This window comes from Ascidiella aspersa, chromosome 9 (assembly GCF_963924565.1).
Source record: "Ascidiella aspersa chromosome 9, kaAscAspe10.2, whole genome shotgun sequence".
Lineage (NCBI taxonomy): Eukaryota > Metazoa > Chordata > Ascidiacea > Phlebobranchia > Ascidiidae > Ascidiella > Ascidiella aspersa.
The window spans coordinates 13,332,524-13,360,156 of record NC_139455.1 but is presented as its reverse complement, the minus strand read 5'-3'; the positions used below and the strand labels follow the sequence as shown (position 1 = coordinate 13,360,156).

The 27,633-nt window shown below is 34.3% G+C and overlaps 1 protein-coding gene across 2 annotated transcripts; it reads right to left on the bottom strand.

Moving 5' to 3' along the window:
• Positions 1 to 192: 192 nt before the first annotated feature.
• LOC146133067 (polycystin-2-like protein 1) lies at positions 193 to 23,514 on the bottom strand. Of its 2 annotated transcripts, none has more exons than XM_083396535.1 (21): positions 23,327 to 23,514; positions 21,449 to 21,550; positions 21,246 to 21,365; positions 20,510 to 20,623; positions 19,850 to 19,980; positions 19,474 to 19,608; positions 19,229 to 19,347; positions 17,282 to 17,369; positions 13,831 to 13,970; positions 13,365 to 13,476; positions 13,087 to 13,203; positions 11,889 to 12,076; positions 11,511 to 11,675; positions 11,227 to 11,347; positions 10,835 to 10,933; positions 10,632 to 10,765; positions 10,329 to 10,446; positions 8,259 to 8,470; positions 6,114 to 6,261; positions 3,081 to 3,216; positions 193 to 1,790 (listed from the first exon to the last, which is right to left on the bottom strand). In XM_083396535.1, the coding sequence occupies exons 1-21, from the start codon at positions 23,391 to 23,393 to the stop codon at positions 1,681 to 1,683; spliced, it is 2,676 nt and encodes an 891-aa protein (XP_083252661.1). In that variant the 5' UTR covers positions 23,394 to 23,514; the 3' UTR covers positions 193 to 1,680. The 2 variants fall into 2 exon arrangements, with proteins under 2 accessions (XP_083252661.1, XP_083252662.1); XM_083396536.1 differs by lacking the exon at positions 17,282 to 17,369 and adding an exon at positions 17,101 to 17,179.
• Between the last annotated feature and the right edge of the window lie 4,119 nt (positions 23,515 to 27,633).

Here is a 27,633-nt window from a genome sequence, read left to right as displayed (position 1 = left end):
ACTGCTGCGCACAAGTTGAACAGAAAGCAAACTAATGCGTCGATACTAAATATAGTTACTAATTCTGATTTAGTAGAAAAATAATCTTTATTCGTATTAAATGATTTTAAACGTACTTATTCTGAATTATTTTGTTGAATGCACCTCACGATGTGTAGATCCCTGATCAAAACAATAACTCAACACTAAATGCAAGTTGTTTACTACGGACATTTATTCAGCACCGAACTACAGTACGTTGAGCATAGCACCCGATGAGCACCAATTGTACAAATATACCGCAAAAAACTCGCATGCCACGAAGGACAGTGAAGCTAATCCCTCTCAAATATGAAACATTTTTTAAATCAACAACTATTAAAGTTTATAAAATCTCGTACATTAAATCTCCGTTAAATTACACAAAATAAAATAATATAAAAGTAATTGGAGATATAAACAAGGGCGTGATTAAGCTCAGTTTGTATATAATTTTGACCATAAAAAAAAGAAAAAAGTTTAAGACGAACAAAATACTTTTTAACAGACCGGGGTGGAATATTTCTTTAGATTGTCATGTGTTTAGAATAAAGTATGGCGCAACTATTTGTAAATCTAAAACTAATTTTAATCGATTTTAATCTACACAATTAATCAAGGTAAAACATTCTTTATACAATAGTTCCGTGTTAAAATGTAAGAATTTATGTCATTTAGATGTAAAAACTTGATTTTTCCAAAATTAAATCAAAATTTAATACTGCGTATTTAAGACATTTAATTTGTTCCACATTCGTTGGAAACATAAACGGCTATGAAAATGCCAAGTGGTGTCGTTTAAATATAAGTTTCGGTAACCTTCAATAGATTGATCAACTATAATTAATAAATAAAATAGTTTAACGTCTAGTGGAAACAACGACAACACATTATGTTGAAAATACATAATAAAATATATTAAGATGTTTATGTGAGGTGGCCTAGAAGATGTGTTTGACTTTTACGTCACAATATTAAAATGAAATCTTGGGGAAACGCCAGCTATATCGCTCTTCTATAAAAACTTGATTAGAAGTTATCACTTTCAAGGTTAAAAAAATTACATAAGATCAACTTTCTTGGGCAATAATAATGGACTAGCAATGCAATATGAAAGTATAAGTGCACGGTGGTTTAAACTTTTAAGTAACGGTGACTATGTATGTGCGTTTGTTGGTTATGTACTAAGCAGTCAGTAAGTCATATACCAAAAGTAATGCTGTTGAGATAAGAACAAAGCGATGTGCAATAGGTACAAATACGGACTTACAAAACAACACCTCGGTAAAAAACAGATATATAATACGGTAAAATCATACATAGCGGTTTACGCAGTTTCGCAAACTAAAATCATCGACTTGGTCCCTTAGACAATAAAGTTGCACACCCAATTGTTTGTTAGATAGTTTGGCAAAACACTCAATTCTAAAAAAACGAGAAACCAAAGCCAGTATAATGGTAAAGAGATCTGAAAACGCTAACGTGGTTTGTGCATTACGCAATGACTTGGAAAGAGCTACACAGCGAACTAAGCATGACAAAACAAAATACATAACAACTAGCAAAGAACAGTGCTAATAGTGTTTGAACGATGATTGGTACACGTATACGCAGGATTAGCGTGACAACGGCCTGTACACAAGGGACGAGTGGTTGGCCAACTCAGGCAGAACTACTTCCAACATTTCCTCCACGCACACGAGCTTGGGATACGCTAACTCCAGATCCACGAGAGGTGGATGCCCCAGATGAGGATGACGTCAAGGAACGACCTGAAGGGACATATTTTGCTGAATATTGAAGCTTTTTCGGGTTTATCAGTGAGAGGTTAGGATTTGAAATTATTTTTTAAGCAGTTAGTGAGTAGGGCTTAGACTAACTTAAAGGGTCTCAATCAGTGTTTTTTTTAAGGTGTTTTGGGGGACCGAAACGGTCCCCCAAATTTCTCCAGCGGTTTCCCAAATTTTGGACTTGCAACTTTTTGGTATTTAAATGAAACACTTGCGGTCTCTTAAAACTACTTAGCGGTCACCCAAACCAAACCTTAAAAAAAAAAACTGGTCTCAATCACGCGGCCCATAACGCACTTTGAAGTACCATATTATTTTTTATCTATTTCAGTGCCTCGTGTGTTTAAGTTCTTAAGCCAATAACAAATATCCCATGGTAAATTTAAACCTAATATTAAAGTTTGCTAAGCGTAACATCGTTTATTTAGAACATCGTTTATTTAGAGATGGCAAACTTCCAATCTTCCGTACAAAAAATGTCACAAATTACACAATTAAATTAGGAAGGATTTAGGGGTGAGCCACCAGGCCATGACCCTTCAAAATATTTTTTTGCTATCTTAACCTTTTCACACTTTGTGCAAACCTTTCAGCCCAAGGCGCCACTTATATGATGGAATGGAATGCTGTTTTGCGAACTTAAACCGAAAGAACTTTTTTACGCCTTTTTTTTGTGTGATAAAGGGATACCGCCAAAATATGGTGATTAAATCGTAAATGACATCACAACTTTGAAAACAGAATAACGAATTTGCGTCTGTAACTTTTTACTTGGTTTCTGTACAGCTTTTGTTTAGCCTCAAAGCGTTAAATCAATGCCCTAAAAACTTGTTGCAAATATCATCTTGGTAAACAACATTGTATTGATCAATGTACTTTTATATATGTCCAATGCGTCAATTATCTTTCTACACTGAAAGCTTGGCCAATTTAAACCAAATGAATGCATTTTTCGCACCTCGCGCGAATACACTTTGCTCGGGAACGTGTGTTATTCTAGGATTACTTGTTTTATGATGTCACCTTATGGCGTACAGTTTAGCGGCTAAACTAAACTTTAGCCCGATAGCTACGCAAATAATATTACGCCTCAGGCGATGGCAATTTTGTACCACCCTGATCTATAGTGTATTGGGGCCCGCGGGTTAACATGGCTTCGTTTAGCCCTCAGAGCAGTTTGAGCTCCTTGGGCTAACTGCACACCCCTCCAAAATACTAACGTAGAAAAGGTGGGTTTCCATACTTTATGTTTATAGATATATTTAGGCGCACCGGATGCTGGTCGATTGACACGACGACTCGATGATGAGAGCGACGCATCTGAATCCCACTGCTCCAGCTCCTCTCGCACAAGCCGCTCCATCTGCTCCCGACGCAGCTCATCATCCGATCTTCCCTGCTTTTCATCCTGCATGGTTATAAAAAAGGTTAAACGAACGTGGCACTTACCAAGAAAACAAAATCAAACCTCCTCTCCTGTAAGGCAGACGAGCTTTCTTCTTTCTTATAACGCTCTTTTTCTCATAAAAATCCAACCGGATTTAACGTTACATAGAACTTAAAAAACAGTATATAAACTGTTAATATAGCAAACCAGTTATTACACAACTCATGCTCCTTTGAGTAACAACTAGTTTCTTTCTGTATTTTTTCTTGTGTTCCTCTATTCTTCATTTGACTTGACTCGTGCCTCTCTTCAGACGAACAAAAAAAACGTTAGCAAAAACATAACTAATTTGAGTAAAACTTCTGAAAGTTGACAACACACACAAGTGCGGGATACTTTATTTGCTCTCATAGTTTGTTTACTACGCTTTATTTTGGGGCGCCCTATTCTTTTCACTCTTTTGTTTCTTCTTTTTTTTGCGCTTACTTTCATCTCTTTGTCTTCTCGATTCTTCTAACTCGTCAGTCTGCAAAATAATGCTCACCTAGTTAAACATTTTAGTTGATCTTCGTAAAAAATGTAGACAAGCAGTCTTCCTTGTCAGAACGTATGTCGACGTACGATAAGAATTCTGTTTATGAAAAAGTTTCTATTTGGATTTTTTGTTGTTGTTTTCATGAAGTGGTTTACTGTATATATTTCAAATTTATAAAGATCGTACTCTGTGAAATAAACTACGAAGCAAGATTCAATCTGGCTACATCAGTAATGTCAGGCAATGTCTATTTAAACTACAAATTACTTTCTATCAGTAAAACAGTCTTTCAGCGCCTAGGGACTTAACAATTCTCACATCTTAAAACATCGTTTAGTTTCCTCAGTAATTCTGTGTCATACAAGCTTTCTAAGAAAACTTTTTTCATTTACTTTTTTCGTTTACAACACACTAGGGTCATCTATATTCTATTTGATAACACGTTAACGAGAACTTAATGTGGCATCTCAAGTTGTTGATCTTGGTTGATAATTACATCATCGATAAGATTAACTTTTGACGATACCGTGTGATTGATGAACAAATTCAGTTGCGAAAATTAGGATTTGCACGAACTTATAAAACCAAATAAATTTACCAAATCTGCAACAAATTCTTTTATGGTATGAAAAGCACTTAGCGGGAAGATACATGCTGTAAAGATGATATTTTCAGCAGGCTAAACCAGTGCTTTCAAAAATTTTCAGTTTGCGACCCCTTTTAATTTCCTTACAACTTTTCGCGACTTATCACGTTTAAAAAGAAAAGCAAAACGTTTTTAGTTGTCTATTTTGCACACATTTGTTGAGTGATCTGCGACATAGTGCTTCATTGTGATTTTTACAAGTTTTACATTGCCGGATTAAAAAAAACGGAAGTAATGTAGGTCTACTTGGGACCATGAGAGAACCACCAGTTTACGAAAGGCTGATTTCAACAGTAATACCCAAATATTTGATTATATTTTAGTATATCTAGAGCAGGGGTTCCCAACCTTTTTATGATGCCGTACCACTGGGACTCTCTGTACTGCCCCGCGTACCACTTCTTGCAGACTAATTTGATCGAATTATTATTTTATCTATTTTTAGCTCACAACTAGCAATATTCAACGCTATTTGTAGCTTAAGCTATAAAACTGTAGAGGGCATATATTAAGAGCAATCATTTGACATAAATAACGCCCACTGTCCCACAGTGTTGTACGGCTTTTTAAAGCAAATGTGCTCCTTGTTGACAATTGACATGACCTGTATTTTGTAAGATCGTAATAACACTAAACAGCAGGAATAGTTACGTACCAATGAATAGACTTCGGGATTTTTTTTTTGTAAACAAAACCAGATAAACAAAATATAAAGTTGCAAATCCAAGTTTTTGTAAAAAAACGGAAGCTACTCGCGTAGCACCTGAAAGACCTTCGCGTACCACTAGTGGTACGCGTACTACAGGTTGGGAACCACTGATCTAGAGAGACAAGTGGGTCAACAAAAATCTGTGATGGACCACGAACGTGCTACAACTTATAATGAACTGTGAATAAAGTTAAGTTTTATAGGGAAAATAACAGATGTTTTTAGTCAGGGCGCATTTATTGTCTGAGCATTTAAGTTTTTGTTTAAAAGTTAGTAAAAAAAAATGCCATCTTTACACGGTCATGCATAAGTAACCCCCAATATAAGTTTTTTAGTAGTTGACAATTATTCACAGTGTTGTAAAGTTGGATTATTGCATAACTTTAAAAAGACTGTCTTGGCCAGGTGATTTCAGAGTTAACTTTACTAACAGTATCTAAGAAAACACAAAGCATTTAAAACAAATATAAACATACTTTCAAAGCGGACACCAAACATTGTTTCCTTTTTTGCTCAAAATCTCATTTTCTTTCTAAAAAAGACAATTCTAGTCTTTACTTTTTATGTCAAAAAAAAAAAGTTGGTGTGAGGGGCGGCGCTAGTCTTTAATTCTAAGGCAAGCCATGGAATCCACTTGAGTATCTGTGATCTAGCCTTGTGGAAGTAGTACTGGCCGACGATTACGGCTTACTTAAAATAATATACTGGATGCCTTCAGAAAAGCTATTGCTGAAATGGGGTTGTCTTATCAGAACGGAAAAAGGGAGAGCGAAAGCAAGGCCAAGGTTAGAAAACGCTAAGTTCTAACTCACATTAGGGCGAGGTTTCGGGAATCAACAGCCTGGACCAAGCACCCAATCCACGAAATGCGAGTTATTCGGTATCGGATCACTGATTTTAGTATTACAACAGAAGATACTTTTTTTAGATGAAAGTTGAATGGGAAAACAACAAACTAACTGTAAGTGCCTAGTTTTAATGTAGACAAAACTTAGTTTTCTTACTGGAAAGGAAAGCCTGGCATTTACCTCTGTAATGTTGTCGAGCAGCTTTCCCATGGTCTCACGTCGCTTTAGCTTGGCGCGCTCCATCGCTTCCAATTTAACGATGACGGCATCAATTTTGGAAACGATCGATCCGATACTGTGCTCCATACGATCAACGCGGCGATTCAAGCTGCCGATGCCGCCAAAAATTATAGAACGTATAGATTAACACAATTTAAACAGGCCACATTTATGCAAAATATGAAAAACATTTGTGGTTCTCAAATATACTACAAATTTAACTCAAAGGTAAAACAAAAGTAAATTATTTAAGTTTTAAATTTACATTCTTATGAGTCTAGTTCAGACCTTTGCAAAATACGGCATTTTAATCCGGTGCGCGGATTGTTTTTCCTAAAACATTTTTCTCGGAATTATCTACGCTACGCTATAGTTCTATAGTTTGGCAACTGGCTATATCATCACGTGTTTTTATTAGAAAAATGGTAACTATAAAAAAATACACATTATATATACGCATCTTACCAGGTCCGGATACAGGCGTGACGTCTTTTTTTACCGGTTTGAACTACTTTAATTCAGTTTGTTTTTTTCTAACCCACCTGCTAGTATGTTTAACGCAGTTTTTTACAAAATTAATATACATGCATTTTTGGGATTCATAAACAAAAATTACTTTAGCGCCCTTTTAAAATTTCCCAAAACATCCTGATTCACATTTTTTAACCTTTAGCTTGGAATCTTAAATAATGCCATTTTAGTTTGTCTTGTCTGACTAAGTTATGGGCTGACACATCTGCATGTCATAACTCCCAACAACTTAACGTTTTGTGTTTTTTTACTTCGCGCCAACTTTTTACATTTTTTTCTGTGCGGCCTTACAAACGTTCAATAGCCCCAGGGCCCGGGTCAATAGCCCCAGGGCCCACAACTTAATAAATGGCAATAAATCGAACAATGTGTTGTAGTTAGTGCGTTACAGCTCCGAGTGCAATAGCAGGTTTCTCAAGTTCATATTGTAAATAGGTTTTGAAAATTAATATACAGTTATATTTTTCCCTAAAAGTTAGGGATATAAAATTATTAGGCAACAAGGTGTTATTCCTTTTTGTAAAAAAATATTTTTGGAGTTAGTTAATTAATTTCGTACGGTGTGTGCTATAATATTGTGTTAGATCAGGGGTCGGCAACCTTTTTCTAGTCGCGGGCCAGAATCAAACTCAGAAAGGTCTCTGCGGGCCGCACAAAATGTTAACTTATAATTGTTTTATAACATGTTAGAACTGTGAATCAGGCGGGGCTCGGATCGTTTTTCCACTTGAAAATTACATTTAAGGAGGCAGTAAAGTGTTGACGCAAAGCGAAAAAAAGCGTTTGTATGTTTTAAAATTCGAGTTCACATGTCGTCATCTATACTACTCATGAAAAGTGTAATAAAACTACTTTAAGGGAACGCGATAAAATTGAAAGGTAACCTAGCTCAGTGTTTGTTAACCTTTTGTAGTGAAGGCACACCTGGCGAGCGAAGCGAGCGCGATTTTTTTTGGTTTACGAACATTTCTTGCAAGTTTTTATTACATTGCCGAAAACAAAAAATAAATAAAATGATAAAAAATATATGTCCAATATTTTAGAATACGCTTTTTTTCGCGACGCAACGGTAAAGAAGCGCTGATCTAGTTGAAAAGACAGCATCAAAACGTAAACAAACCGGACGTAGAATGATCATTAGAATGATCACACAAAATTTTTCGCACTTACGTAGTTAAAATAGTCAAAAAGTATGTGAAATGGACTCGTGTCTAAGTTGTCAAAGAGGCGGCGGGCCGGATGAATTACATCGGGGTTGCCGACCCCTGTGTTAGATCATTGGTCGTAATTTTATGTCAAAATAATTAAACAACTAAATGAAACACTACTAAACAGTTTGTCTCCAATCTTGCCGGCAAATATACTGCTACACTCATAAAAAGTTAGGCGGCCTATCACTAAGCATTAAACAAGCCAAAGAAAGTATTTGCCGCAAAAAATAAATGAATAACAAGAGGCAGCCAGCAAAAATTCAATCGCTATGTTGGCCCCTATTTTTATCTAAAACGATTAATAAATCCGGAAAAACGTAAAACTCTGGAGTCGTATGCTTTGATTGTGTAAAAATTATCTTACATTTGGAAATCGTCTTTAGAAACAAAGTTCTTGGAGCTCATTCGTCGATCGTCATCATCATCGTCATCGTCGCTCTCATTGGCGGAATCGTTGCAGCTGACATGACTCATAGCACCCTTTGAGCGAGCAGACACAGGTCGTCCACCGCCAGGCGTCGCCCTATTGTCGACTTTGTCGCGTTCGATTTCATCAAGTTCGTTGCTTAGTTCGGCCTGCAACATGAATGTAGTTAAACAACAAAGGATTTAAATATTTTAGGCGTGGACAACACATCGATCGCCACATCCAACTGGTCGAATGCATCGATCATGTTTCCGATTTCTAAAGCAAAGCGTTCGTCAAGCAATATTCATACAAATACAACAAAAAAACAGTCCATAAACTTGGATAATCTCAAGCAACAAGTAGTGTATTTACAGTAGGTGTTCCGTAAACTACCAATATGTTTTATTATACCGGTTAACTCAAGGATTTTTTATGGTCTCGTCATTACAGTAACGGTCGCACACATGAGGATCATTAAAATGGTCAATTGTTGTGTCTGGGCAACCGAGGCGTATTATGACGTAACAAACTGAACTTCATCGCAGACTTGGAATCTTACGAAATAATAAATAAGTGGTGGACATTCTTTTCGAGTTGTTTTTATAAAGTGTAAAATAAACTCTACCTAAATTATAGCTTACGATTTTTAAAAGTGAAAATATAAATTTATTTATAGTATAAGACAGTGGTTCTCAACCGCCGGTCCGCGGACCGGTGCCGGTCCGCCAAATATTTTACAATTTTATATCTTACTTGCAAAATGCAAGATGCTAAAAGCTTGTCCATCAAATGTAAAACTTCGTCAGTTCCGTAATTTGCTACATTGTGACGCAACATAGAGTTAATGGTCTACTTAAATGGTCAAGAGGTACGAAGGCTGCTAAAAAAGAATTGTACAGTCATTCAAAAGAACCTTAGAGTTACATAAAAGTAGAACGAAAATTTAGAACGAAATATTAATTTAAAAAAAATTGTAGCACGCAATACGACGTCGATAATACTATTTATTTTATCAATTATCGATCAAACTGTGGGCCGTTTAAGGAAAGGTAATATGTTAATCACAGTCGAGCAGTGCGGAGTGCACCACTAAATAAGGTGGGTAGGTTGAGCATTCTAGGACCTACTTCACAAACAGTCGAAATTTGAAAGAAAATATAGCCTATTCAAACACGAGCGGCGAGCGACGGGCTTTGAAATAAGAAAGGTGCGTCAAGCCGGACTCAAACCAAAAGCTTTCGTCGTCGGCCAACTGTGAAGCACACAACGAAATAAAACAACACACGAAACCAACGACCCGCAGTAACCGCTATGGCCAAATGTGAACCAACTGCTTGACAATGACAATTGTTTAATAATACAGCACACCCCATGTAACAAGTTAAATTACCACCTTATGCGATGTTATAAAGTTTTCATGAGCGATCAAAAACGCTTGACTTATGTAAATACTCGCTTGGATAAATATACGTATGTGTTGGCCACATAAATAACAAACATTTTGCAGCATTGATTTAGAAAGAGACGGGTAACATTTATGTTATATCAGTTGCAAACGGTAACTAACATACAACAGTAATTGCTTTTCTTTTAACTACAATAGAAGAAACGCTAATATTACTTCGTAGGTGATGAACAACATGAGTGGATCGTAAGTAGTCGTGTACTCGCGACGGAACAACAAGCGCTGAATTTCGTGGTATAAAATTGAATATTAATTATTGAACGATGTCTCATTTAATATTTATGACTTGCGTCAAAGACTTATTATAGCAGATAATCCCTTGAATTTATCAGCTTACAAACGCACGCAAACCTAAGAACGAATTACCTGAAATGGTAAAAATAATTGCGAGCGGCATATTTAAATAAAATATATATTTTCTGAATGGTGTATCCTGTGGCCATAAAACCGTCCGAAAACGCTTTGAATTGTTTCTACTTTAAGTAAATGTCGTTATACTAAGTTTCGTCAAGTGTGCGCAGCGTTACCTAAAAAAACAATTTTTTTTTTTCATTGCGAACCTTCTGTTTCTCTAAATCAGCCTGCAGTTTACGCTGTTCTTCTTCATTGAGCACCATGTCCCCATCTTGATCATACTTCGCAAACACAGCTTCGATCTCAGCATCAGGAATTCCACGCCTAACAAAATCCAGTAAAACATTTTTTAATTAATATATGGTTGATATTTGATTATTAAGGACTTGTATCTTTCCAGTCCAAAACAAACAGAAAATGACAGGAAAAATATTAAAAATAGTATTAAACAAGTATCAGGAAATATAAAAATGACCTAGAAGTCCTACAATAAATAACAATGATTTTACATTTTTAGGTCCAGTCTCCATTCCTCCCAGTCAAGTTGTTTGTCTTGATTGAGGTCCGCAGAGTGAATTGCGTCCTGAATGTCTCGGATACGATCTTTCTTCAGTGATAACTTCTCAAGGACTTTGTTATAACCCTGGAAAAACATATATTAGTACCAGCTAATTTAAAAAGAAAAACGGATACAACAATATCGTTGACAAACCCGTTTGATGTAGTCGGATATTTCGAATTCACTCTTTTGCATTGATATTTCAGCCTTCACCTCAGAGTAAGTATCGTTGATAATCGCCAAAAACATATTCTGAAAAGTAAAACACGCGATCAAATAATTGAATGTAGCAGCTAATATATATTTAAAAAGCAGTTCGGGTGGAAAAAGATTGGAGTTAAGAGAAAGATATAGAAAAACCAGAACATAACACGATAGTAACCGGACTTCAATATGTAAAAATATGTTAAAATGTAATTTTCCTTAGGAAAACGAAAAGTTAAATTTAAACCATAGAAACATGAGCGCCTAAATATAACTTAATAACAACTTTTAATAACATTAAAATAATGCTTAATCCGGCTAATTTTTTCAAAATAACTTACCAGCAATACAAAGAATACAAAAAAGACGTAGGTCATGAAGAAAGTCGGACCAAGAACGCGATGAGCTGCTTCCAGCTCGTGAAAGTCAAAGTCTCCAAGAATGATCCGAAACTGAGTAAAACTAAAAACAAGTCAGTCGTTAAAAAGAAGTATAGTCATTGTGTTGTTGTTGTATCAAATAAGCTAAGGTAAAAAAAATAATATAAGACATACGTCAGACTTGATAATTTACCTGCTAAAATTATGACAAACGACAAAGATTTGTTGCCTTTATGGTTACTCACATGCTTTCCGCGAAGGTGCTGAAGTCTTTAACCTGAGTGCCGAACACCAAGTAGCCAAGTTGGGCGTACGCAAGGAAAATTATAAAAAACATTATCGCAAAGCCAGCAATGTCCTTGGAACAACGGGATAAGGTTGACTGCAATTGCGTCATCGTTCGATTAAAGCTTTAATACAGAAAAAGTAGGATAAAATTAGCAAACACAGAGAAAACGGAAGCTAGTTATGTGAAATGCCCAAATACCACCAAAGTAACTTATATGTCTAAAACTAGTGGCAAGAAGCTAAGTTATTTTAAAGTTAAAAAACGTAAGTTATAAAATTGCATAATTTACCAAAGATTAAGGTTTATATTTATAAACATTTCATAGCATACTAACCTGATGTATTTAAATATTTTGATCCAAGCAAAAAATACGACCACAGCTACCATGTCGTTGTACTGCATCTGCCAGTAGGCGAGAAACTCAAAGTCAGGGTAAATGTAAGGGTCAAGCAGAAGATTTTCAAGAAGATTGTCCACTTTAATGGTGCGGTAGACATTGAACGAAATTGCTACCAAAGAAAGCTAGAAAAAAATAAAAGCAATAGCTTATAATTTAGCTTCTTTATCTGCCATCATCCTGATGAAAAAAAGTTTTAAGTTTATGCAAACAAAAGTCAGGCGAATCCAGGATTTTTGTTTGTGGGGTCTCTGCAATTTTTTTTTTTTTTTAAGAAAAATGCGTTTATTTGTTTAAAATTGGGCAGCTTTTTAATGTAAGAGAAGCCACGCCTCAGACCAGTGATTCTTAAACTAAGATTCTCAAGTGTGCCGCGTAACATATCGTTATTTTGAAAAGCAGTTTTTGCTTCTATTACAAATAGGCATACAACCAAGCATGTGAATCTACAATACACCTACACCAGATTCAGAAGTGAAATTTCTGCTTTAAGAGACAAAAAGTTAGTAGCAGCGTACGCTCGCCGACCCTTGTATTTTCTCTAAAATATACTCGACCTAAATAACAGTCAGAGGCCGCAGGATGTGTAACCCTGCTCTTGTCTATGTCAATAAAACTTGAGATAAAGTTGGTGTCACTGTTTTTTTTCTAAATTCAATATGCTTGCTGACAATTTTTTTTTAAACTTTCAGAATAGAGAAGCAATGCAAAGCAATAATACACAACGAACTAGCGGATTTGGAATTGTATTCGATTAGTAAAAAAATCAAATTGTTTTTGGTTTAAAACTTTGTTTTGTTAGTTTAGTTTTTCCATGTTCTATAAATGTGAAAATAGATTCAAATGTTCACCTACATTGGAGGCCAAAATCCAATCAAAAAATTAGGTCAACAAACCTCATAATAAAATGTAAAGTGAAATCAAAAATGGAATTGCCTCAAAAATTATTCAAGTCAAAACATGTTAAACATCTTTACATCTAAATATCTAAAGACAATTTCAAGCAAAAATGAATATAAATGTATGTTTTTTTTTCGATCCACCTAACATTGTGAGTTATATTTGTTGCACAATTTATTACCAAACACATCAATCGAACATGCATGTAAAATTAAAATAATGATTTGCCGTTTACCGCAATAATAATGACATCAAGGCAGTTCCAAACACCCTTGAAGTAAGAACATTTGTGTTTCTTGATTTCGAGAATTTCTTCAATCACATAATAAAATATGAAGAGTATGTATAATATCTGAGGAAAAAAACTAACACGTTATAATAACCTTAGTCAAACTAACAATAAAACACCTGATTATCACAGTTATTTTGCTTTTTTATCACAGTTATTTAGGCAAGTTTAAATATTAAATAAAAGTTTAGACAAAAATCCTTTTATATTTAAAAAAAATTTACCTCACAAGCCATTAGAAAATAGTCATAGTTTGTGACATATCTGATCAACTTTACAGTTCGAAACTTCCAAGATGGCACAGCCCCTCCTGTCGGGGGAAACTCAACAACTAACCTGCAGTAAGAACAAGATTGAATACAAAACAGATGACTAACTGGTTGCTGGTCTTAGTTTTTAGCTAATACTCAACAGCATTTTGCAATCTTGTTTTAAACAGGCTAGAACCACACTTCCCAATTGGGATAGTTTTGGTTGATGGCTGTTTTGAAAAAAAAAAAGTTTGAAATTTTGCTGAATTTATGTACTCAAGTAGTTACTAAATTGTTAATGTAATTGTATTACAGTCCGCTGAAACCTTTTTGAGCATTTTATGGTTTGGGTCTCAACAAAAAAATGGTTGCCATCCAATCTCCCAATAGAAATTTGAAAAAGTATTACATGTTTTAAAGTAGGACACTGCATACTAACCGGACAACACAGAAAAGGTTGATGTTGGCATTGTATACTGTGAAATCAACAAAAACAACTCTTGTTCCACGATCCAACCATAAGTTTTCCTTAAGGTGCTGGATGAGTGGAAGTGATTTTGCCTTTGTTGTATTTAAATCCTAAAAAGTACTCAGTTTTGTAAAAAATAATTCTATGACACAAGCATTTTTAAATCTCTTTGTTGTTAATAAAAAAAGCCAAAATTAATTTTAATATTGAGTTTTAAGAGTTAAGACAGTAAAGCATTTAAAAAATATATATTATCAAACAAAAATATCCATTAAATGGTAAAAAATAAACCTACATAACTGGCGTATTATACATATCATGCAAAATTTCAAAGTACAGTTAATTATATTAAATTATAAAACAGTGGTTCTTAACCGGGAAGCGACCCTCACCTAGAAGGGTGTCAGTAATTTTTATAGAGTACATGAGCTCTACTACACTGTTTAATTTTTTTGTATATATAGTCATTTTAAAGGTCCTATGCTCCTTATGCTTGTATAATCAGAATGAACTGGTTTAGTTGATGTTATGCAAAGTGGCAGACGCCAAGTCAAGTACCAGGCCACGCTCCCAAACTATACTGATTGTATACTTTTAAAGTAATGCAAATCAGGGTTGGAATTAAAACTTGCACATGCCAACAGCATAACTGCAGGTTTCTTTGTATAAAACACGGACAGCTAAAGAGAGCCATCTCATCAACAATAGGTAAGCCATATTCATGGAGAGTGTGGTGGGTAGTTTTCTTTTAATCCGATTTAATTCGTGCTTATATACAACTATTATTTCGCAATATTTTGGTATGTTATTTCCACAATGCAAATCCTTTAGGAAACAATATTGAACAAATATGATGTTTAGCAAAATAAATAACACCTACAGCTACTAGAGACGATCTAAAATTCTAAATTGTTTACCGCACTATTGAATGCAAACAACGTTTTACTATATGTGATGCGCTTGTTAAATTTATTTGTTATTGCAGCATTTATGAAATTTATTGGCTTTAAGAAGCATAATTTTTCACAGGAAAACAAATTAAGACCAATATTAGGTCTGATAATAAGAATGATAATAACGCAGGCGGCATCCAAACATTTTGGCAAGTGTTATTTTGTCCAGGTTAGTACTAATTCGAAGACACTCGCCCGACTGGCAAGTGCAACTTTTAATTCAATATCAACCCTGCAATGCAAAAAAATGATTCTGACTCAAAACTAGTTGCATATTAGCACAAAAGTTCACTTAACAACAGCAGGTTTCTTATAGTTATTTGTTTTATGACGTCATGTTACAAAGTTGAAAAAACGGTAGAATTCTATACAACAAAAATCATAGATCCAACCCTGGATGTGCATTCTAAGAAACTGGGCTCGCCTAAAAAATCAATTTGTCAAAAGTATTCAATTGCCCTCAAAGAGATGTAATTGCCGAAAAAAATAGAATAGCTTTTGGTAAGTTACCTATTTAAAAAAATGAAGGTGTCCAAAAGCACAGGACAATAATAAATAGAAATAAGGTTAAGAACCACCTCAATAAACTCTCTAAATTACAAAAACAATTATTACTATTGTTTTAGAACTAACAGCATGCAATTAATACAGTTGACAGATTTAAATTAAAAAGAGCTGTTTTGTTAGTTAAAAAGTCATAAAAATTAGGTATGTATAACTTTACCATACAATTTTTGTTTTAATTTAATTATGTTCAAAACAGGTACAGTAATATTCCAGTTAAGTTCTCAACTTGAATCTGAGAGGTTTGTGCAAACTTAAAAGACATTTAAAGTCACAGTTAGCACAAAATTTAGAGCAATCCTTGAAAAAACAAAAGTCTTCATCTATGGGTTAAATATTTAAGCCATGTACGCTACATTGGACACAAATTTGTCACAACAAAGCCCTTATCAGTTAATAAAGTTTACTCATTTTAAGTTTAAAAACACAAGCACAGAAACTAAATCTACTACCAAACACAAGTATGATAAGGGTTTTTTCTCCTTTACTCGGCTAACAAAACCTTTGTGACTGCTTTCACTTCGCTTAACTACAAGGTAGCACATTTAAAGTTTTTTGAGATACTGAATTACATGTGCCAAACAATTGGCTTGCCATACATTCTCGTAATTAAGGTGCAAAAAAAAGAATTATTTTTCTCGTTTTAAATGATGGGTGGTTCGTTTGTTGTACTGCAAATCTCAGTTGTTCACTACTGTAAGGAAAGGTTACACTTGACTACTGTATTGTACCGAAGTATCAACAGACCCAAGCAAATACAAATTCAATAATTAAACAACAAGTCTTGTTATTAAACAACACTATATTTTTAAAGCAAATAACAAAGAAACAATCAAACTGGTGATAGTGGATAATTACTTGCATAAAACAAAAGTTAATTATGTCCATTAAGTTTTACCAGTTTTCTACTGGTGTTTAATTGAACATCAGTTAAGTTGAAAAATTTGTTGCAAAATACCTGTTGATATTACAGAAGTTCGGTTGAAAATGACTGTACTGTATCCAGATTAATATATCACGATTCACTGGGATGCATAATATAGTTGCAACAATAAAGATTGCATAAAAGAGAAAAAACAAGCTTAAACTGCTAATATTGGCTGGTGGAGCTGACCAGGATTTAATTAATTGTTGATTTATTGTACAACTTTAGAGCATGGCATATTCCAAGAGATGTCAGCATTTTAGTCGTTTGTTGATGTTGAAAACAATAAAGAATCTCTCAAAACCTTTAAGATGATGTTAACGAGTTGGGAAAAATGCACGCAACAAACAATGTTTTTTTTAAGAATAAAGTTGTCATATTGTTGCCAACCAACAGAGAATGATGTCATTTTTGGTGAGTTTAAGCATATGTCCAACAAAATCTGTAAGATTTAGGATTTGGGTTTGAGAACTTAACTGGGATATTTCAGGTAAAAAGCTCATATACTTGTGTAAGCACAATGTTTCAATGATTTATTGTATGGGTAAAGTTGATTTCAGTATTTCAGAAAAAGAAAATTTCTATAAGCCACATTTTTGTTTAATTTTTAAAATATTATGATCATTTTCAAGCAAATGCATGATGAAACAATTAATGGAAGAACAAAAAATTATGATTAGAAAAACAAGTCATCAAGGTAGATTAATGATTGTTGACAATGTAAGATGTAAACTACCAACGCCACAGAAAATGAAGATGAGAATAAAATGATTTTCCAGCAAACACCATACCTCATACCTGATAAAAACCACTAGTAGGATATTGGGAGATTTGGCCATAATGTGACTGCCCAGTACAGCAGTTATGGTGAACCCAACTATTTAAAAAATATATATTTAACTTTGGCCTAAAATAGTCTGGCCTTAGTATTGTGATATTAAAGGGAGGGGGGTAGTGTCTCGTTAGTGCGTGTGGATACCTCATAAAATCCGCCACCAGAATAAGTATAATCAAGCAGTCCCCAATGGCTTGATCCATCCAATTCCTCCTCAGTAGAATAATACCAACTTTTCCAAGTAAGCAGGAAAATAGGACCAAGATGTAATTAGTTATTGTTTTTATTTAACCAAAAGTAAAAGTAGTTAAACATCATTAGCAATGCATTAAAAAGGGGTTCTCAAACATTTTTAATCTGCATATCGTTTCAATTTATCTGTATGTGTAGTCAACCCATGAAGAACAAAAAAAAATTAAAAATACACAAATTATGTTTTTATGTTTGGAATTGGAAGTCAAAACTTTGGTCTTTTTCAGTTATCTGTGGCACACCTACAAAAATATACTTCAAACCTAAAAAACAACATGGGCAGATCTTCGATGCAGAGGGGGATGATAGATTGTGTATGCCTATATATGAAGTTTTGACATAATATATTTCCTTTTTTTTTAATTTTAAGCTTTAAAGACGTAAAACAAGCCACTCCAAGTGCCAGGAATTTACCTTGGTTGTTCCCCTCAATGTTAAAGGTTTTTAAATCACGTTGGTAAAATGCAACTAGCTTGACATTGTATTGTACTTAATATCCAGATTGTATTTTGAAACAACCACTAAAATAAATTTGTTGTACAACAATCAAAATAAAATAATCACAGTGTCAACCGAGACATATAATAAGGACAAAATGGCTATTTTTAAATAAAAAATGTTGTATATGCCATACTGGCATACCTGTAACTGGTTTACATCATCAGCATGGCAGAACAGAAACTAATACTCAATACAGTTGCAGTTAAAGCCAGTACACTAACAAAAAATTTTAAAGCTTGATTGTCATGAAGCAGACAATAATGACTGTCAAGGGTGAGAAAATAGTGTCAAATCAAAACATTGATTATAGTCAGGGTTGCCATACCGTGCTTATTTCTGAGATTTGTGCTTATTTTTGGTTGTGTGCTTAGTTTGTCATATTTTAGAATTTATTAGGCCTCGTAACAGTTTTAATTGCATGGTTTCTTATATTTCCATCGTTTAACGATAATCAACTTAATAAAGTTACACAAAATAAATGTTATACCTGACCTGCAATCGTAATCCCTAACAGTTATCCGGCCCCCCATGGTCAGTCCTTTATTTGGAGCTTGCCAATTCATAAACACATTTTTGAGCGATTTAGCTGCTTTGGTGCAGAGAACAAAAAGTGTTTTTAGGAATATTCGTATTTGGATGCCGTCATCAGTAGCGTGATTATTTTATCGAAGTAGCATGCTTATTTTATGGTCTTAGTAGATGGTAACCCTGATAATAGTGGTAAAATTTAACTTTGCTACCTATAAAATGTGGATTTCAATAACAGTGATTGGTTAAATCTTAAAGTTTTATCTTGCTTTAAAGATAAACATAAGCAACGATTTTTTCAATTTCAAATCACTGAATACATAAAATTGACACAGTTATAGTAAAATGAACTTGCTTGCATATCCATAAATTTCTCTTGTGGGTTTGAGAACCCCTGCTTTAAAACATTGCCACAATAATGCTTGATAAACAATTAACGGTTTTAGTAAAACAAACATTAATTATTTTATGATATTAATAATGAATATAATATATATAGTTACAAAATCCTTTCACAGGAGATGTTCAAAAAATCAAGTGGTTGTTGACCATCTTCTTAAGACTAACACTTAGGCAAATAGCTTTTGAATTATAACGACAGACCCTCAACCAAGACTAGACACTTTACACATCCGTGTTTTAATATTTTCAGTGACACATTAGTGTTTCAATATTTTCTATTTTATGTATTTATTGCATTTAAATATATTTAACAGTATGGTTTCAAAATAACAAGTGCCAGACACAATAATCTTAATTGTATAGCTAGCGTTACCTTTTAATAAAAAGTTATAATTGTAATAAACTTACGCAGTTCCATTTTCTGGACCAAAGCTTGATGTATCTTCTTTTGACTCAGCATAGGAATCATAACATGATGTGATCTCTTCTTGAAAGTCTGGATGAATTTCACACGAACCGTTTCTTACCTAAAAGCACCTGCTTTTAGGTATTGTCAAATGTAAAACTATTATATATATTACCAAATTAATTATTCAATTAATTTTAGCTTGAGTTTGTATATATATTATAATTTAGTTTTTGTGTAACATTACCTTTAGTTGCCTAATTCTAGGCACACCAAGCAACTTGTTTTCATAATAAATGTAACCAAGTTCATCTTCTGAAACATTTTTGTTGTTATACCATGTTTCCCAGTACAAACCATCCATCAGTGGACCTTCAGAAAACTAAAACAAGAATTTAAAGCTTTAATTCAGCATTTAATGGTTTCTACCAGCATCTTATTAACTATACTAATGAAATAACAAATGTGCAAACTATTGTCATAAAACCTTAGTAGGCAACCATACAAGTAAAAAGCTACGAGGCATCAACAACTATTAAATATTTAAAATGTATAGATTTCAGTCTCACATGTTGATTTACAAAACAGCAATACTAAGAAAATGCAAATTTGTTTATCCATACCCTCCAAAAATCCTGCATTGTCGTCAAACCTCTGAAAGTGTTTTTTGTCTCTGGAAATTGGGAATCAAGAAAAAGTTCTTGCATGACTTTGGTGTAATAAAAATGTGTTGAGCTAGTCATCCCAAAGGTCACTTAAAAATAAAAGTTTTTATAAATATTATATCTACATACCAAAACAGATCTTGCAAAACGATTTAAAGCTAGGCCTTTGCTAGTTTAGTTTTAGAAGGTGCAAGTTTGGAGGCCTCATCTGTTTTACATTTAAGGTCTACAAAACAGGCATCCTTCTCAGGAAAGAATCCAGTCAACGCCAATCAAAAATCAGGTGGTAAAAACATAACCAAAGATTTTCATAAACCCTTTCCAAGGGTCAAAGGTTCCTAATCTTAGTTAAGAGGATTGTAACCTAAAAAAATAAATAATAGAGCCAATTATGTAAAACGTTTAGGTTTTAGTCATTGCTAAAACCCAATTAAAAATTACAAAATGTAAGATTAGTCTGGAGTCTAGACTCTGTTCAACTACATTGGAGAATGATCATAAAATTAATAACATTAAAGTGAGACTCCCCTTTAACCTTCTAAGTTTTCTGAATGCGGTAAAAATGGTTAAACAAATAAATTTGTTAATGAATAAATCTTTGTTACCATAATAACTTACAAATACACAATGTGATAATGAAGAATATGTAAATGACAAGTTCTCGTATGGTAGTTCTAATGTAAAGTTCTCTGTCTTGATGGATGTCTTCTGTTTGTCTTGTACCCCATAAACCTAGAAGGAATAATTTTTGGTTTTAAATACTGTATATTTATATAGATCAAGTATATATTTATGTAGATCAAGTGGTCTTGTGGTCAAACAAAAAACAAACAAACCTTAGAGATACCAAGTTAAAACACACAACAAAAAACTTAAAATTGAAATAAAAGGAAACACATTTAATTTGTACATTTGGCATTCTATACTTTGATTTAGGTGGACAGTGACAGAACCTAGGTTTTGTAATACCGATATATAAATGAAGACGATATAATCTGAGCACATGCTTCCTAGACTCCAGGTCAAGAAACTTGAAACCACTTAAATAAATCAAACAACAAAAAGCCTATTGTGTCCCAACAAAAAACGGCAATTAAAACTGGGTGATAAAACAAGTGTACATTGACACCTCACAAGAAAAGGAGGAAACATGACACTAAAAAAACTGACAATAGAGACACTGGCATACACACAGTGCCACAGAGAGAAATCCATTTAATAAATACAAATTAGAGTGCAATGAATATTGAATGTTCTATTAAAAACAGCAAAAATACATAATGCTGTTTGAAACAAATTACATTGTTTTTGAACCAAGAAACACATGGACTCTTACAAAATCAAAATCTATTACCTCTTAAACTTGATTTGAAAGTTCCCCAAATACCCTTTTTTCTTTCTTCTTCAATACCCTTGTTTGGCCTGTTTTGGTTTCCATCATTAACATAAATGTCACTAGATACATCTTCATAGTCTGGAAATGCAAAACAATTTAAGCAAATAACACCATTTTGTCTGTTATTAAGCTAAAGTTCATGCTATGCAATATAAGCTTACCATACATTCCATCAGAGACTGTGTTAATTACACCAGGTTGTTCATCGAAAGCATCATTGTCCCAGGCTGTCCTTGAATCGGCACTACTTGGTCTGCTCCTGCCTGAATAACAAAAACAACATCAAATATTTTTTACTTATAATATAAAGTGCTTTCCAATTTGCCAAATACATCTTTTGCAATTAAACTCAACCGTCTTCTACTTTTAAACTAAAAAAATCCTAAATAATAATACGGATGAAAAGGCCTACAGAAAGGCCAAAAACTTTACTAAAATCAGTGGCAGATAGAAAGATAAATAGATATATGATTTATTTGGAACATCAAAAACAAAAAACGAAAGTCGTCAAAATCAAAAAGGTTTAGCAATATTTGACGTTCCCAGGAGACAGCAAAAGACCGTAAGGTTCATCGAGTCAGCTGTCTCCTGGTTTAGATTCAATTCAGAAAACTGTAAAATTAAAATTCAAAATTTAAATTACATACATTATATATATATATTACTTGCATTACCTAAAGTGGGCTTAATCAAGAGTGTCATACAATCAAAGTAAGGCAAGTAAGTCTGGCCTGCAGTGAGGTTTGAGCTCACAACCTTGGGTAAACTAGAACCGCAGTTCTACCGATTGGGTTATGAGGTTTAGCCGAAGCTGGTCAACAAACAGGTCTCCCCTGTTTGTACAAATACCTTCATCTAAGGAAGTGGTTCTTAAACTGTTATTACTGCTCACCCCTACAATTTTTTTTGCTTTGCTCGGACCAGGATTGGCAAGAATTTTTACAGATTACATAATAAATCGATGTCACACTACGAATAGACGTCAAAAATCTGCTATTTGCAATCCAAAATATGTGAAAGTGAAACAGAGTTGAAATACATTCAGTGCAGAAAAACTTTTAATTTTAAATTAAACCATTTTCTTTGAAAATTGATTACTTTCCAAATATATATACACTTATCTTTCTATTAGGCTTTCATAAAACCCTAAAACTAGTTTATATACCCCCTAGGGGTCGATGCCAGTTTAAGAACCCCTGATCTAAGGGAATCTGATCAAGCAACCAAGCTAAGGAAGTACATGTATGTAGCTAAGTTTTTCACAATTTGAATTTTTATGATACCTGTTGTCATTCTGTGACGACTTTAGATAATTGTATGTACTGCTTGGGTCAGGGTTATTTTTTTTATTCTATAAGATACACAATAAAGTATTAATATGCATGGTTTACTGTGGATTTAGGAAACAATTATAAAGCAAAATATAAATGATAGCACATCTTGATAACTAATATAAATAAAAAAGTAAGACATATCATTTATAACCAATCATGTAGCATTACTAAACCACAAATCACTTATTGTTTATCACCGCAAAGTTTAGGGTAAACATACAATCAATTATTTAAAAAAAATGTATATAAACGATTTTAAGTAGGCTTATTCTACTATCAATCTACAACCTAAACAATGCTAGGTGAATGACCTACAACAGGATATACTTAACTACCATAGATTTATTATATGGCATTTCAATGATAATCAGCAAAAACCTAAACACTTGTAAAAAAATTCATGACATCTTCTGACTTTACATATCATACTTTAGAATAGCGAACTGAACAATATGATATACAGAACAGAAATAAAATTTAGGCCAAGTGTGGTGCAGTACAGCTGTATCCTAATGAATAATTTATCAAGCATTCACCAGATAATATTTAATAATAGATCTTTACCAACAAATAAATAAGATAGCACACAAAACATGTTGCCAAGGAAAACAAGGTTGGTTTTTCTATATAAATTTACACCTGGTATAAAAGATTCCGAAAAATAAATTTGGACTAAAATTAGAATAAAACAAATGACTATATAACCTATTTGGTCCATTTGATAATCTTCTTCGCGACTTCCACCAGTTGGGCTGACACGTCTCAAAGACATTTTGAATCACCAAAATAGGTGCATTAATCTTTAAAAGTCTTTTTCCTTTGGTTTCAAAGTTGTTTATAGTATTTTATAAAACAACATGTCTAACAGCATTTTTATATGTTTTAATGTTTGACTAAAAACTAATATTGTATTAGAGACTTAGTGTCGTTTTATAATATATATGTAGTATGGAAGAATTTTTTAAAGAGTGCTGGTCTAGAATCCCACCAATTTTTATTCAAAAGAGCAAGGTGAGTAAACCGAGATTGTTTTTGTGCAATATCTTGGAAAGTTGTAATGTTACAGGGTTCAAACCTGTACACATTTCTTATTGTATGAGCTACTCCTTTCCAGCAAACACACTTTTAGCGAAAAATGTACCTGAAGGCCAGGGGGATTATACTGCTAACAATATTTGGGGTAGGGTGAGAGTTAGCATTTGGGTGGTCAAGTATTATTATATTTATTCTTATATATTTATGCTTCCTTATAAATTCAACTTTGACAACTCGCTTCGTTAGTGTTAAAATAATTGTGTGAGGATTCCAAACCAGCGTCTCTACCTGATATAACAATATAGTTACCAATGGTTGCAAGATTTCGTAACATAAATATCACAAGAGTACGTTTACCAATGAAACAAGTAAAAATGGCGCAATAGCCAATAAGGGCTGAACCACCATGAAAGAAGACATTCAAGTCATTCATACTCATTAACTCGTACATACAAACACAACTGATGTAGATAGGTGGGTACAAATTTGTCACGCTACCCCCACCTAACGGATATTTTTTTTAATATTCAAGCTGCGTTAGGATGTTCTACATCAGGGGTCGAGAACCTTTTTTAGTCGGGGGCTAAAACCAAAAAAAAAGAAAGGTTTATGCGGGCCGCACAAAATGTTAACTAAGAATTTTGTTATTTTCATGCTAGAACAACTGTAAATCAGCCGGGCCGGCTGAGTTTTTGCACTAAAAAACATGTTTAATTACATTTAAGGAGGCAGTAAAGTGTTGGCGCAAATCGCGAAAAAAGCGTTCGTTTGGTTTAAAATTCGCTACTTATAAAAACTGTAATAAAACTACTTTGAGGAAACGCGATAACTTCAACATTTAATCTACTTCCGTTGTTGTTAAGTCAGGGCAGACCTGGCGAGCGAAGCGGGTGTGGGGCACGAGTTTAGTAGTTGAAGTTTTTGACTCTCGTTTGAAAGTAACTTGAAGGTTGCGTGTGTATAACTCGTTAGCCAACCACAAGACGTATAGGTTAATAGAATTGTATTATCAGATAAGCGAACAACCAGTTATACTATAGAAGGCCGACAAGTTAGCATATAGGAGATGCTACTTGCAATATCAAAGTTGCGAACAACAAGACGATAACACTTTGGAGCGAGTAGGCAATAAATCTGTGGCATAAGCATCTCTTAGTCGGCAAATTATAGTCGTGCGCTCTACACGGGCTCGATTTTTTTGGGTATACCAAAATTTCTTTTAAATTTCTTGCTTTTTATTACATTATACCGTAAACAAAAAATAAAAAAAAATAAAAATATATGTCCAATATTTTTTATACGTTTTCCGACGCACTTGGCATCCTTTCACGGCGCAACAGTAAAGTAGCGCTGATCTAGTTCAAAAGACAGCATCAAATCATAAACAAAGTGCGACACACTGGTGACACTGGTGTGCCGCGCTGCCGCAAGACCGTGCCAGTTGTGCCGTGACGTTCCCGGAGGTATGTTACTTGCGTTTTAAATAGCAGCCTACTTTTCAATAATTAATTGGACGATTTACCGCGAAAAATGTCTTATAAAGGCAGTAAAATCTATTTTAATATTTGATTTCCGGTAAAAAGGCAACATAGGTTTTTAAAAAGTTTGAAATATTATGGAAAGTTCATAAAATTACACGGCCATTTTTTTGACAACCGTAACCGAACCTGAACCGTTTTTTGTAAGATTTAAAAAAGCCGAACAGAAACTAAACCGAATATTTTAACTTAACCAAACCTGTCTATGGGACGCGGTTTACTCCCGCGATGTCACAAATTGTAGGCTCTAATAAAGAGTCAAGTTATGCCATGCTTAAAATTTTATAAAAAAAATAAATATTCATTAAATAAAAGGTTGATATTTTGTTTTATTGTTTGGATATTTAAATGATGAACTGTTTGTTTTGTAAATATGAGATACAAATTTAATAATCATTCCCTACATTTATAGACTCACAATTTGAGGTGTATGGGAAAAGCGGGGCAAAACGGATCCCTGGGGCAAAACGGAACCCTCACTTTTCTCCCTAACGAAAATCGACTGCGGCAATATTCGTTTGCTAAATAGTGACTATATAGCAGGGCTGGGGAGCCGGAGCCGGAGCTGGAGCCCGGAGCCCGGAGCTAAGCATTTTCTCTGGAGCCAGAGCCGGAGCCGGAGCCATTGTTATTTTTTTTTGTGGAGCTGGAGCCGGAGCCGGAGCCATTTTTATTATTTTTGTGGAGCTGGAGCCGGAGCCGGAGCCATTTTTATTATTTTTGTGGAGCTAAAGCCATTTTACAATTTGTGGTGCTAAAGCTAAGAAATTATATTTTGTTCCATCTCCAACGTTATTTAGCCAAAAGCAATTTTTAAAACTTGCCATTGAATAAGTGACTGGTGGCACCGGAGCTGGAGCCGGAGTCATTGGGTGTGTGTTTGATGGCTCCGGAGCTGGAGCCGGAGCCAAAGGATTGAGTTTTACGACTCCGGAGCTGGAGCCGGAGCCATTTAATAATTGCCTGATGGCTCCGGAGCTGGAGCCGGAGCTAATGCTATTTTACGGTGGCTCCCCAGCCCTGCTATATAGCCTTTATCCCTTAAGGCTTAAGGGGTACGTTTTGCCCCGCCTTCCCCTAACGCATGTCATATTTTATCCCAACCGGAACTTTATAAACCGGTTTTGGGCCAAAATTTCCCGAACCGTAACCAAAACTGAACCGTTTATGTAACATTGTGAGGAGCCGAACCGGACCTAAACCTTAACCGAAGCTGTTAACAAAAGCGGTTCACTCTAACATGACGTCACAACCTCTTTTTACAAAGTCAAGTTATGCCATGTTCGAAATGTTATGAAAAAAATGAATACTGATTAAATAAACCATTGATTTTTATTAATTTTTAGATATTTTAATAACGAGCTGCTTGTTTATGCCAAGTAACATCTACATTTATTGACCAACATTTTCATCTCATATTACATCCAAACCGGAACTTTATAAACCGGTTTTCAAAAATAAATTTACGAACCGGAACTTTTAAAATACTCGAAACCGAAACCGGAACTGAACCGAATTCCCAAAAAATCCTTGAACCCGAACCCAACCTGAACCGGAAAAGTCAAACGGTTTGACTCCCTGAGCGTGACTGATGCATATTATTTTATTCCAATCACTTCTATATCCTCCAATATCCTCAGTGATATATCCTCTTTGAGAATAGTTGTTTTAGAACTTCGCGTACTGAACTATGACGCAACACCATATTTCACTAAGCGATGTTTGTATTGATATGAAAACGCTGCTTGTATAATGCAGTCCTTTCTACATCATAGCCAAGTAAGGTATAAGTGGGCTTTGTGGCTCCAAATTAAAGTAGCCTGAATGTGGTACGATGCGTACTAGTCCTACTTTACACAGTGTTCCTTCTAAGAAAATTTTCTACTGAGTTTTAGTAGTGCGCAAGAATATTTTAAGGCTGAGTTGACAGGGGGGCGCGGTAGTTCAATGTTTTTTGTATGGGGGCGAGTCGTGAACTTTTAGAGGTGACGTTACAAAGCGAGACATTATGAAACATATATTCATAAGAAAGTTGTATGTGCAATTGCAATCGAGTTTAAATACGTTCAAGGGTAGGTAACACAGCGGTCGCGCGAAAAAATATCCGACTATTTGGGTCTAATTTCGAAAGATAGTATACGAGATCCCTTTAGCACACATTCAAGATTCATTAACTACTCGCTCATTGGTGCTTATCAAGATGATTTTGTATATGCATAGAAATGAAATTGCGATTGTATTAAAATATACGTCTTCAAAATGGATTTCGGTTTCACGATCCTAAATTATTGGCAAGCACTCCACCACCGTGTTCAGCACTCTTTTAAACTCATTTTTTATTTTATTTTAGCTTGATTTTACTGAGTATAATTAATTCAACATAAGAAAAAAACATACACAGCATGGATGATGAAACCCGATTAGACAAAGTAGTTTACA